Below are 14,088 nucleotides of genomic sequence, written 5' to 3'. Positions count from 1 at the left end.
TTGGAGGCAAGAAAATCGGAGAATAGCAGACAAGCCATAATCCTTAGAGTAACGAGAAGCAAGCACTTCCAAACGTTTCAGTAGGTTTCACCTCTTTAAAGATGATCTTCTTTTTACTGTCTCCTAACAAAATGGAGTAGCTGCCGCTCCTGGGAGGCCAGAGAACGATTGTGCAGCTGAGCCCTTCTAACAAATGCCAAGGTTTTCTCCCCTCGTGGTGGTTTGCCGCAGCTAAATGAAACAATTATCAAGGCAAGAAGGCTGTTTGGTAATCAAGAGGGATAGGACGGCTTTTTTTTTTTTTTTAAGTGCTTGAGCTGGGGAAGGGGGAAGGAAGGGTCGTGTGTGCGGTGTCTTTTTAACCTTGCTGAAGGACGCAGCAGTATTTATTGACGTATGCAAATAACTGGGGGAGGGTGGTGCTTGGGAAAAAACAGGAACCAGAATCAGTTTCTCATTGCAGGGTGAACGCTCTGAGTTCCGGTGAAGGGAAAAAGAGACGTGGCGAAATTGCTCTTTCTGTCCTATAAGCACATCTCTCACTAATATAGAAAAGGAACCAAGGCATCAGAGAGGGTGAAGACGCTCTCAGTATTTTTAGAGACCTTGATTGAGCCCCTCCTCCCCAACCCGACCTGTTCTTCTAAATGGGAGATTATGGATTTGCATTGCAATTGGCTAGTAGCGGTGGCACTGGATTTTCGCAAGTAAAACACCCGCCCGCTTCAGCGAGAGGCAGTAATGATCACATTGACAATAACGCATCTCTCTTTTTTCCCGTTTCAGCTGCGCAAACCATGCAGGATGATTTACTGATGGACAAAAGCAAAACCCAGCCCCAGCCCCAGCAGCAGCGGCAGCAGCAGCAGCAGCAGCAGCAGCAGCAGCAGCCGCCGCCGCCCCAGCCCGAGCCCAGCGCAACCGAAGCCCCGTCCACGCCCCTCTCCTCAGAGACCCCCAAGCCGGAGGACAGTAGCGCAGTGCCGGCTCTCAGCCCCGCCGCGGCGCCGCCGGCCCCCAACGGCCCGGACAAGATGCAGATGGAGTCGCCGCTCCTGCCGGGCTTGAGTTTCCACCAGCCGGCCCAGCAGCCGCCGCCGCCGCAGGAGCCCGCGGCGCCGGGCGCGTCGCTGTCGCCGTCCTTCGGCAGCACCTGGTCCACCGGCACGACGAACGCGGTGGAGGACAGCTTCTTCCAGGGGATCACTCCGGTCAACGGGACCATGCTCTTCCAGAACTTCCCGCACCACGTCAACCCCGTGTTCGGAGGCACCTTCTCCCCGCAGATCGGCCTGGCGCAGACCCAGCACCACCAGCAGCCGCCGCCGCCCGCGCCGCAGCCCGCGCAGCCGGCGCAGCCCCCGCAGGCGCAGCCCCCGCCGCAGCGCCGCTCGCCCGCCAGCCCCAGCCAGGCGCCCTACGCGCAGCGGAGCGCCGCCGCGGCGTACGGCCACCAGCCCATCATGACCAGCAAGCCGTCCTCGTCCTCCGCCGCCGCCGCCGCCGCGGCCGCCGCCGCCGCCTCGTCGGCCTCGTCCAGCTGGAACACGCACCAGAGCGTGAACGCCGCCTGGAGCGCGCCGTCCAACCCGTGGGGCGGCCTGCAGGCGGGCCGGGACCCTCGCCGCGCCGTCGGCGTGGGCGTGGGCGTGGGCGTGGGGGTGCCCTCCCCGCTGAACCCCATCTCGCCGCTCAAAAAGCCCTTCTCCAGCAATGTGATCGCGCCCCCCAAGTTCCCTCGTGCGGCCCCGCTCACCTCCAAGTCCTGGATGGAGGATAACGCTTTCCGAAACGATAATGGTAACAATCTGTTGCCATTTCAGGTAATGCTCCGGTGCACCTGCACCCCCCCCCCCCCCCCGCTTCTCCCACCTGCTCTGCCTTTTGATTGCTCCTCCGGTTTTTGTTTTAAAAAGGCAGCAGTGTCCAGCTCCCCCAAAGCCTCCAGTTCACTGGAGCTGTCCACTCCTGGGTGGGATGGAGGATGAGGTTGGGTGAGCCTCATGACTCATGACAGGGGACTGGTATCATTTGCCATCAGAGTAGAAAGAGGCTTTGGGCTTATTTTCTCTTTCACTCATTACTTCTCATTTTGACCTCCTTTGACAAATAAAACTGCAAGTGTATGGCAAAGTGCCGACGTAGTCCAAGGATGAGTAGGCCGAGATGCCTATCATTTTAAGTAGCTACACATTTCAGGTTCCGCAGTCTTAGGGTGCTGCCTGAAAGCCATCCACACCCAAACCGCCCTGGCCTTCCTCTTCAAGAGGTTAACAGCCCTTTAGTGGTACTATTTCAAATAGTTGCATATGCCCAATTAAACTAATGTGAACACATGTGTTTATGTCTCACTAAGGTGCTGGAATCATTAATAACAATCAGCATATTGCCCCTGCTGGGAAAATTATGAGTGCGAGATTCCAATAAACATCCGGAACTGTAAGGGACCCAGGTGGAAGAGTGTAAATTCTAGGGGTAACCATTCCCATCTTACCTAGAAGGATTTAGAAATCGGGCTTTTTTTTTTTTTTTTTTTTTTTTTGCAGAGGAAAGACAATAGGACACGACCTTCAGAGCCATATTGCAATGGAGTCTTTTTGCTAGCTAGCACTGAAATATTTAAAGCTGCAGTGTCCTTCACCAGTTTGGTTATTTAAGAAGACAATGCAGATCAATTACACCATTTGAAACGGCAAAGTGAAAGTCTTGCAACTTTAATGAAAAAATGAGCCATGTGTCTTAGTATTAAATGCCAATGAAAAATCCAGAAAGTGCCCCAGACAAAAAGATTGAATGGAGAGTGCCCTTATTTTCTGTTCTTGCTTTCGGATCCAATCCACAGCCACAGTAGTTGGCAGTGCCCTGGGCATCTTGGATCAGAAAGAGGTGGTGAGGATATGTGGTTCATGGGGGGGCTTGCTTTCAGACAAACATTTATCTTTCACTTATGAATTGATTTGTCTGTAAGCCTCTAGACTCAGTTAAAATAAAAAAAGAGAGACGAAGGGGAGCCAGGAGAGCATCAGACTAGACCTAATTTGAATAGTCAGGGACATAAAATTGAAATCCTTGCAGCAGTCCTGAAAGATGGCAGAACTGACAATTGAACAGAAGTCCTTGAAACTTTAAATTGTGAATAGGAGAATGCTTAATGAGAGGATCTTACTGCATTTTCATAGGGGTCTTTCAGGAATGGAAGATTTAATGCGTGCACATGTGGGGGGGGATGCTGGGGATTGACTCCAGGGGTATTCTACCTCTGAGCTACACCCCCCAGCCCTATTTGATTTGATTTTTTGAAACAGGGTCTCCCTAAGTTCTGGAGGGCCTCACTAATTTGCAGAAGGCCTCACTAGGTTGCTGAGATTGGCTGTGAACTTGCAATCCTCCTGCCTCAGCCTCCCAAGTACTGGGATTACAAGCATGTACCACCATGCCCTGGTTTAGGAGAGTTTTAAATTTATATATATATATATATATATATATATATATATATATATATATATATATATATATATATATATTTGTGGTACTGGGGATGGAACCCAGGTGCATTGTACCTCCGAGCTACACCCCCAGCCCTATTTTTTATTCTTTATTTGGAAACAGGGTCTCACTGAGTTGCAAAGGGCCTCACTAAGTAGCTAAGGCTGGCCTCAAACCCTGGATCCTTCTGTGTCAGCCTCCCAAATGCTGGGATTACAAGCGTGTGCCACCATGCCTGACTCTTTAAGAGAGTTTTAAATGAGAAAAGATCTTACCAGATTTTCACAGGGGTCCCTTCAGGAGTGGAATATTTTTAATATTAAGGTGTATTTCTTTCTATTATTCTAAAGATGACCCATTTTAATCAATGAAGAGACATGGCAAGATGGGATTAGCTTGGTAGATTAAGAAAAGGAGGGATCCATTCTTAGAATTTATTTATGTGCTTTCTTTTCAAGGGAGTAGGGCAGGGGAGGCTGTATTTTTTAGGAGAGGCCAACTGATTTTTAACAGCTGTTTTTATTCTGAGGCTTCCTACCCAAGTCCAGTCTTAGAAGATAACCTAAATTCTTATAGGACAATTTAAGTTTAGTATCTGATAGTATAGACAAATCTAGTTATTTTTTCCCCCCCTTGGAGTTGAATCAGAATACAACCAGGGTTTTCTTTTCTTTTCTTTTTCTTTCTTTCTTTCTTTTTTTTTTTTTTTTTGTGTGTGTGTGTGTGTGTTTTGTTTTGAGACAGAATCTTGCTGTGTTGCCCAGGCTGGTCTTGACTCAAGCAGACCACTTGGTCAGGACTCAAGTGTTCCTGCCTTAGCTTCCCCAGTAGCTGGAATTCTGCACCTGGCTATTGAGTATAACCAGTTTTGTATCATCTCCTAAAAGGGGGATTGGGAAGAAATTAAATCCACAGCATCTCACCAAACCTGATAGTACTCGTGATGCTAGTCAGAGCCGAATGCCCTGGGTTGCGTCTGCTCTCATTTCATCAGCAGTGGTGCTGTTCAATAGGCCAGGGAAAAAGTCAAAAGATTTGTAGGAGAGGTTTGGTTGAAAGTTGAGCATTGTTTATTTGGCCCCAGGAAGAATCACATGCACTATATGTCTCACTTCTCTTACTGTCTTAAAGTGGAGCTTTGGCATTTTGGAGCAATATTATAACCAGGAGAGCTGGGCTGTGTGGCACATGACAGTAGTCCTAGCTGCTAAGGAGTCTGAGGCAGCAGGATGTTTTGAGGTCAGATGTTCAGGGGCAGCCTGAAAAACATAGCAAGACCCCATTCCTTAAAAATAAGTAAGGCTGGGCATGGTGGCGCACGCCTGTAATCCCCACACTTGGGAGGCTGAGACAGGAGGTTCAAAGCCAGGCTCAGCTACTTAGTGAGGCTCTCAGCAACTTAGTGAGACCCTGTTTTCAAATAAAATAGAAAATAGATCTGGGAGTATAGCCCAGAGGTAGAAAGCCTCTGAGTTCCACCCCCAGTACCATCAAAAATAAATAAATAAATAAATAAATAAATAAATAAATAAAAGATCTGGGAGTATAGCCTGGAGGTAGAAAAGCCTCTGGGTTCTACCCCCAGTACCACCATCACCAAAAAAAAAAAAAAGGTAAGTAAATAAGTAAACAAATAAATAGAATCAGAGAAGTAACTTGATTGTGCTTTGGCTTAGAATTTTATCAGATTTAGTTTGTGTTGATAACTATAATCAAGTATTTTTAAAAACCAAAAAACCAGATGCTTTTGGTGCATGCCAGTAATTTCAACTATGGGGCAGGCTGAGTCAGGAGAATCGCAAATTGGAGGCCAGTCTGGGCAATTCAATGGCCCCTTGTCTTAACATAAAACAAAATACAAAGGACTTGGGTATGTGTGTCTCTGGTAGAGGGCACTGGATTTAATCCTCAGTACCACCACGACCAAAAGGAAAAAAAAAAAAAGGAAAAGAAAAGAAACAAAAACAAAACACCTTGAGTTTATATGCAGAATTTTAGGCGTTTGTGCATTTTTATAGATCATTTTCTATGGCTGGTGATACAGCTCAGTAGAGAAAGTATCATAAGCATTTCAGATGATTTACAAAATTCATTTACTTTGACAAAATGATTTTTGTTTAAATTGAGTTTATTTTATATTATACCAACTCTATTTTTTATTTAAAACTCTCAAGGACTTTCAACAGTGATCTACTCTGATTCGGTACTTTTCTTTTTTAAGTTCATGCCTTTCTATAGTACTACTTCATTCTCTCTTACCATTTCTACTAACAGAATAACTTTTTTTTTTTTTTTGTAGCTTTACTTATGTGGTTTAGATTGTGCTTTCTCTCTCTAATGAAGTTGATTGGTTCCCCTGGTTCAGATGGCTGCTTCCTTAGGGATTACTTGTATCAGTCACTTCATTTCTACAAATAAGGACACTTAGGTCCTAAGAGGTAGAATGACTTGACTTGAGATTCTGCAGTGCAGCCAGGCATGGTGGTGCACGCTTATAATCCCAGCATTCGGGAGGCTGAGACAAAAGGATCGCAGTTCGAGGACAGCCTCAGCCACTACTTAGTGAGGCCCTTTGCAACTCAGTGAGACCCTGTTTCAAAAATAAAGAATAAAAAATAGAACTGGGGGTGTGGCTTGGAAGTAGAATGCCCCTGGGTCCCATCCTCAGTACTGCAAGAAAAAAAAAAAAATTCTGCAACGCAGGCTAATTTTGTTATGTTCTTCCATAGTGCCAGCATTGTCAGGTAGAATTTATTTGAAATCTGGTTCTGTGGACTCCATTCAAAGGAACTTAGTGATGGAACTATTTAATAAGCTCACCTCTCAGGCTGATGCCTCTTGGTGGTTTCTCTCTCACTAGCAGAGCTCAAGAACAGTGAGACACTCCAGTGAGAGAATTACCCATTTGTGCCATTCTGTATTTATAAAAGACAAGAAGGCCTAAGTATATAAAAGGACTCGAGCAAAGATATTTTCTATATGCAATAAATTTTGAATTCAACAGCATTGTTGTCCAAAGAAGGGACACTTGAAAGCACCTATGTCAGACCACTCTGCTCATTTTACAGAGCAGGAAATCAAAGTCCCAACATGTGAGTGACTTGTCCAGTCAGGTGGACAGTTTCTGTCAGAAGCAGGGTTTGGTGGCAGAATGCCTGCATTGAAATCACAGTCCTGTCCATTACTGGCTTCAGAATCTTGAGGCAATTGTGTGAACATGCCGACCCTCAATTTCTTCTTCTGTAAAATGTTAACGCTAATAGTTCCTTGCTTCATGAGTTCAAATGAGAAGTTGTGTGCAAAGTGCTCAGCACAGTGCCTGGCCCATAGGAAAATCTCTTTTACTATGGTGAACTTTTGGGGTACAATTATTGTTATTGTAATGGAGACCAGGGTGCTCCTTAATCTTTCCTTTTTCTTTTGTCTCTCTCTCTTCCTCCTTTCCTTCCTTTCTTTTACTTTTCTGTGGTGCTGGTGTTGGAAATAGAACCCAACATCTGGTACATGCTAGGCAAATGCTCTAACACGGAGCTACATACACTTCTAGTCCTTTGCATGATCACAGAGTAGATTACCAATTTTTCATAGAGTACAGTCTGAATAGTCCCATATTTCATGTAATTTATTTATTCTTCATTTTCTATAGCCTCAGGATGTATCTATCATTGGATGGATTACCAGTGTTTAATACAACACAGTCTAAGTGGCCTCAAACTTCAATATAATCTCCCCCCACCCATTGATAGTATTCTCAAGATCAGTGCTTCTGGTGTCTGTAAATATATATATATATATATATATATATATATATATATATATATATATTTTTTTTTTTTTTTTTTTGTGGTACTGGAACCCCAGGGGCATTGTACCTCAGAGCTACATCCTCAGCCATATTTTTAAATCTTTTTATTTTTGAAACAGGGTCCTACTGAGCTATGAAGGGCCTTGGTAAGTAGCTGAGGCTGTCCGTGAACTGTGATCCTCTGGTCTCCACCTCCTGAATGTTGGGATTATAAGCATGTGCTACCACACCCAGCTGTAATGATAACTTAATTCAACATGGGTTAAGCATATTTATTTATATTTTTTATTTATTTATGTATTTTGCGGTCCTGGGGATGAAACCCAGGGGCATTCACCTCTGAGCGATACCTCCAGCCCTATTTTTAATTTTTTATTTTGAAACAGGGTCTCACTAAGTTTCAAAGGGCCTCACTAAGTAGCTGAGGCTGTCTGCCAACTGCAATCCTCCTGTCTCAGCCTCCCAAATTCTGGGATTACAAGCATATGCCACTACACCAGCTTATTTATTTATTTATTTATTTATTTATTTATTTATTTACTTACTTATTGTGTGTGTGTGTGTGAGAGAGAGAAAGAGAGAGAGAGAGAGAGAGAGAGAGAGAGAGAGAGAGAGAGATAGAGGATTGAAACCATGGGCATTCTACCTATGAATTATACCTCTAGCCGATTTTATTTTTTGTTTGGAAGCAGAGTCTTGCTAGGTTGCTGAGAGTCTCAAATCTTGTCTTCATTCTGTTGTCTCAGCCTCCTGGTATTGAGATTACTGGCATGCAGCACCACACCTGGCTGTTGAGCACTTTTTGTATAGTTTCTCATTGGTACCCCGTTGAGGTAAAGGGCTGTTATCTTCACACTGGCGAAGAGATTGAGGATCAACGTATTTATGTTGTTTGCCCAAGATCACACAGCTAGTTAGTGGAGAAGGTGGGATTTGAACCTGGGCAATCTGTCTTCAGAGCCACACCCAGCTATGCTCTGTTTTTTTTTTTTTTAGTACTTGGGAGGTTGAAACAGGAGAATCAAAGGTTTGAGGACAGCCTCAGCAAGTAGTGAGACTCTCATCAACTTAGGAAGACCCTGTTACAGAATAAAATTAAAATAGGGCTGGGGTTATAGCTCAGAAGTAGAATGCCCTTGGATTACACACACACACACACACACACACACACACACACACACACACACAATAAAACCCATCTTTCCAAGAAGCAATATAAATTGTTTACACTTGCTTTTGAATAAGGATAGTATGACCTAGATTTAAAACTGAAGATTCTTCCCTGCTTGGTTTCTGAACTACTGCTGTAATGCAAAACCACTTAAGGTCCACCCGATCCCACAAACTGTTTCAGAACCTATTATGACATGGTTGATGTGAACGCCAGCAAAAGCCACATTGTCTATATTCTATTTAAAAGAGGGGTTGATTAGGAAATATTAGGTTTTCTATGCTACTGAAAACATTAATCTAATAATAATTTAACCGTGTACTTCAAAATTGCATGTTGAAAAGTGGCTATGCTTTATGTAAACTCTCTCTGACCTTGCAGTGAGTTGATAGGGAAGTATCCTCTAAGAAAAGACACAATTTCCTCACACAGCTTTCTCCTTTGGTTAGGTTACTAACATGCATAAGGCATCGGAACTGATTGTCATTGCTCAGGTGACTTCTTGTGGTATTAGACCTGCAAGTATCAAAAGATTAGGATTTGTTTACTCTGCAATATGTGAAGTTGGATTAAGTGGTATGGCTTTTACTGAGGAAAGAGAATTCGATGGTGACCACACAGTAGTGAATGGCCCATGAATCTCAGAATGAGGAAGATGCTGGTGGAAACCTTAGCTCTGTCACTGGCGACCAGGGACAAGTCCCTTATCCAGTAATTCTTTTTCCATGTCTGAAAAAATGGAAACAGAGAGCCTACTTTCTTGTTTGCTTTATGTGAGAACATGACAAAGTGTTAGGAAAATTACATACTGTCTTAGAAATACTGCTAAGACTCTTGGATGCCTGTTTATTGTCATTATAGTCAGAGAATTTAGTAGAAAAAGGTTGTTGATGTTCAGTAGTCCAGAGTTAAACACTAACCAATGGCATCTAGAAGTAGAGAGGGACTGAAAAGATGTGTCCAAGCAGAGGTGTAGGAGCACCAATGGGCACTTTGTATATTGAGACTGCCTATTTTATTTGTTTGCTTAGTTTTGGTATTGGAGATTGAACCCAAGAGCATTCTACCTCTGAGCTACACCTCCAGCCCTTTTTTATTTTTATTTTTATTTGGAAACAGGGTTTATGAGGTTGCTGAGAGTCTTGCTAAGTTGCTGAGGCTGGTCTTGAACCTGTGATCCTCTTGTCTCAGCCTTTCAAGTACTGGGATTACAGGCATGCACCACCATGCCTTGTGTGACTGCCTATTTTAGAAAGCCAGCCATGGTGCTCTGCACAGACTTAGGGTACAGAAATGATGCAGAGCTGCTCATGGCTGACTCACCAGCCAAGTGCAAGTTTTTCTTGCTCTGAACATTGTAGTTGGTGATGGGGGAAATGCTTAAAACTCTTAATTTCCTGATGGCTGCTACAAGCATTGATTTTGGTAGGTCTGGAGATAGGAAGGCTCTGATTTGAAGTTCCTTACTACCATTTTCCAGGAGGCTATGTCTGGCTCTTGGTCGGGGTCAGTGTGGTTGTCAGTAGAATTCAGGAGAGAGCCTGAAGTTTGGGACTGAGAGTTGAGGTAATATGCCACCGACTCAAGGGAGCTTTCCCTGGGAGGTTGTGGTAGTAGCCAGATTTACAAGGATTTTCCACAATTGGTCCTCATAGCCTTGTGGATCGCTTGTTCTACAGAGGTTGGAATGTCCTATTTCACCTGTTATATTCTGTCTCAGCTACATTTAATTTTCACATTCTTTAGTATTGTTTACAGGTGCTGGGCATGTAAACTTTATTTGGGGGGGCCTGGGGATAGAATCCAGGGGCATTCGACCTCTGAGCTACACCCCATGCCTGATTTTTCTTTATCTTGAAACAGGGTCTCACCAAGTTGTGGAGGGCCTCACTAAGTAGCTGAGGGTGTCCGCGAACCGTGATTCTCTGGTCTCAGCCTCCCAAATGCTGGGATTACAAGCATGCGCCACCACACCTGGCTTGTAAACTTCTTAATATGAAACCATTCTAATATTTGCATTTTGACTTAGCTTGAAATAGAAAAATAAGAGTGACTTAAAATACTATAGTAATTTAGTATCTTGGAATAAAGCCTACTTTTCTCTCTCCAGAAGCACTATTATATAATCCTCAGAAATAATAAGTATTATGATATAAATCCTTGCTGCAGATTTCAGAGGAGAGAAACAGAAATGGGAACCAAATAGCCTTTATATCACTTAAAGTGATCATAGAATTAATATACACAAAGGGAAGGAAACACTGTGTACTGATTATACATGCATAATATAGCCAAATAGTTTCATTTCTCAAACATTCAAACTCATTTCAAGGCCAGGATCAAATGCAGGAGAAAAAGTGAGCTCCCCTCTCTTCAGTAACTCAGTGCAACTAAGTAAATGGTTAATGCTGCTAAGTAAACCAGTGCCTAGAAGCCTAGAGTCCTTGACACAGCATATCTTCATGAATCAATATATGAAAGTTTGGGGTTGGACTGTAGTACTTGTCTAACATGTTCAAGGCCCTGGAGTTCCATCCCTAGCCACACAAACACATTACACAGTCACAAATGAAAATTTAAGCCCAAGTTGTTGCAATTTGTCTTTTATCTCTATAATCTGGTATATTTTAACATTTTTGAGACAGATTCTCCATTCTAATATTTCTCTGCAAGATATCCATGGAATATGGAAACATAGATTAATATAAATGATATTATAAATGACATCTACAATTTGTAAAACCAACATACTTTCCATGTTTCCAGATTTTATGGGAGCATATCACTATTTGGTATGCTAAAAATCTGAGTTCTTCTCTCTCTTCCTCCTCTTCCTCTTCCTTCACCTCCTTCTTCTTTGGTGTTGGATATTGAACCCAGGGCCTCATACATACTAAGTACTCACTCTATTACTGATCTATATCCCTAAATTTCATAAGCAGGGTTCTTGCTTTGACATAAAAGGCCATGACAGCCAAGTAGGCTGGGTGGCACATGCCTGTAATACCAGATTCTTGGGAGGCTGATGCAGGATGATTTCAAGTTCAAGGTCAGCATTGAGAACTTAGCAAGAGCTTGTCTCAAAATAAAAATTTAAAGGTGTGAGGGAGTAATAAAGTACCCATGGATTCAATTCCAAGTATAAGAAGAAAAAGAGAAGAGAAGAAAAGCAAGGCTAACTCTCAGTAGATGGGAACACTACCTTACATCCTAAAATTTCCTTTTCTTCTTCCTTGTTGCCCAGCTCATTCTATCAGGGTTAATTTATCCTGTCATGGTGATCTGATTTGTTCCTGACTTTCCAAGTTGTTGTTAATAATATAACTAACTAGAATGAGGGACAGGAAAACTATAACAGTAGTGTTTAGAAATTTTTTTGATGGGGAATTACTGGGGATTGAACCCAGGAGCATATATCTGAGCTACACCCTCAACCCTATTTTAATTTTATTTTGAAGTAGAGTCTCACTATGTTGATGAGAGTCTTACTACTTCCTGAGGCTATCTTCAAACCTGTGATCCTCCTGTCTCAGCCTCCCAAGTCCTGGGACTACAGACATGTGTCACCATGCCCAACCACTTAAAAATATTAAGGAGAAGCTGGGTGTGGTGGCGCACGCTTGTAATCCCCTTGCTTGGGAGGCAGAGACAGGCGGATCGTGCAGGTTCGAAGCCAGCCGCGCGCGCTGGCTTAGGAGACCCTGTTTCCAAATAAAAATGTAAAACTAGGTCTGGGAGTGTAGTCCAGAGGTAGAAGGGCTTCCAGGAACCCCAGTACCACCAAAAAAATTTATATATATATATATATATATAAAATGAAAATTCTTAGCTAGGCATATACATGTAATCCCAGTGCTTGGGAGGCTGAGGCAGGAGGATCACAGGTTTGAGGATAGCCTCAGCTACTTAGTGAGGCCTCCTGTAACTTAATGAGTTGCATATTTGTTCACAGTCATAATGCATGTGCACTAGTTTTGGATGCTGCACTATTGTGATGTTCTTTTCCTAACAGATACAGCTAACACAAATACAGAAAGCCAGGTTGCCAGGGGCTGGCTTCACCCTTTTAACATAAATTATCTTATTTAATCCTTACATGTTCTTATGAATTAGGGATTGTGATCCTAATTGAGACTCAGAGAACATTACCTGACTGGTAAGACGACAGCAAGAATGGAAACTCAGGTCTTTTGACTCGTGTCCAGTACTTCTGTGTTACTGCAATGCCTGGCCTCTGGTCTTGTTACACACTCTCTTCCAATATTCTTTAGATGCTGTAAGCTTTCTCCAGCTCTTCCCCGAGTCTCCTCAACCTACATTGTCTTTCTAATACTTCTCACTCCCTGAAACGAACTGCTTAATTTTGATTTTCCACACTAGAATGTGGGCTCCAGGAGCCAAGGACCTTTTCCCTGAAGTGCTCCTGTGGGCTGGGGCAGTGTCTGGGATATTTTAGGTCCACAGTAAATATTTGTTGAATGCGTTAATGTTTCACATTTACAGTGATTGATTATGTATTAACTGGTCAATTTGCATGTAGCTAGTAATTTAATTTTATAAACATTTAACTGGCCTGCCAGGGGCCAGCCACTAGGGAGAAAAGCTGAGTAGTATCTTGTCCTCAAACAACATCCTGAGCATATTACAATACAGGATGGTAAGGTCTAGAGTGTGTTATGCATAACAAAGAGAGCATGTACTTGAATCAGAGGAAGTATTGATTAAACTTTTGTGTGTGGTTGGGAAGCCTCCAGGAAGGTGTTTGTAGTTTCAAATGTTTTCAAATGATTTAGAAATTAATACATGTTCACTATTTAAAACTCAAGGGAGCCGGGCGTGGTAGCGCACGGCTCCCCTTGAGTGGGAGTGTAGCCCGGAGAAGGGCTTCCAGGAACCCCAGTACCATAAAAAAAAAAAAAAATTCAAGGGGATTGGGAGGCTGAGACAGAAGGATCACAGTTCGCAGACATCCTTAGTTACTTAGTGAGGCCCTCTGCAACTTAATGAGACCCTGTTTCAAAATAAAGCATAAAAAATAGGGCAAAGGGTGTAGCTCAGAGGTCAAATGCCCCTGTGTTCCATCCCCAGACCCGCAAAAATAAGTAAATAAAATTAAGAATTAAAAAAAAGGGCTAGGAGTGTAGGTCAGAGGTACAAAGACCCTGGGTTTCATTCCCAGTATCACAAATAAATAAATAAATAAATAAATAAATAAATAAATAAATAAATATTAAAAAAAAACTCAAGGGGAGCCTGGAGTGGTGGTGCATGCTTGTAATCCCAGTACTTGAGAGGCTGAGACAGGAGGATCCACAGGTTCAGAACCAGCCCCTCGGCAATGTAGCAAGGCTCTCAGAAACTAGTGAGACCCTGTTTCCAAGTAAAGAAATAAAATCAGAGCTGGGTGTGGTGGCGCGTACTTGTAATCCCCGTGCTTGGGAGGCTGAGACAGGAGGATCGTTCAGGTTCGAAACCAGCCTCAGCTACTTAGGGAGGCTCTCAGCAACTTAGTGAGACTCTTTCCAAATAAAGTATAAAATAGGTCTGGGAGTATAGCCTGGAGGTAGGAAGCCCCTGGGTTCCACCCCCAGCACCTAAATAAAAAAAATTAAAAAGTAAATAAATA

The 14,088-nt window shown here is 43.2% G+C and overlaps 1 protein-coding gene across 6 annotated transcripts in view; it reads left to right on the top strand.

Moving 5' to 3' along the window:
• Positions 1-647: 647 nt before the first annotated feature.
• The window catches only part of CPEB3 (cytoplasmic polyadenylation element binding protein 3), a gene marked incomplete at both ends in the record, with an annotated part of 160,223 nt that continues 146,782 nt past the window's right edge, over positions 648-14,088 (top strand). For 3 of the 6 annotated variants that reach the window (XM_080694087.1, XM_080694086.1, XM_080694085.1), the window contains one exon: positions 798-1,823. In XM_080694087.1, coding sequence (XP_080550213.1) covers positions 798-1,823 — 1,026 coding nt within the window. Of the gene's footprint in view, positions 1,824-14,088 lie in introns of all 6 variants that reach the window. The other 3 variants (XM_080694083.1, XM_080694082.1, XM_080694084.1) reach the window with 3 other exon arrangements.

Source organism: Muscardinus avellanarius (genome assembly GCF_963383645.1).
Source record: "Muscardinus avellanarius genome assembly, chromosome: 4".
In the NCBI taxonomy this organism is placed as follows: Eukaryota; Metazoa; Chordata; class Mammalia; order Rodentia; family Gliridae; genus Muscardinus; species Muscardinus avellanarius.
The sequence above is the reverse complement of the archived record's forward strand: the minus strand, read 5'-3'. Positions and strand labels throughout refer to the sequence as shown.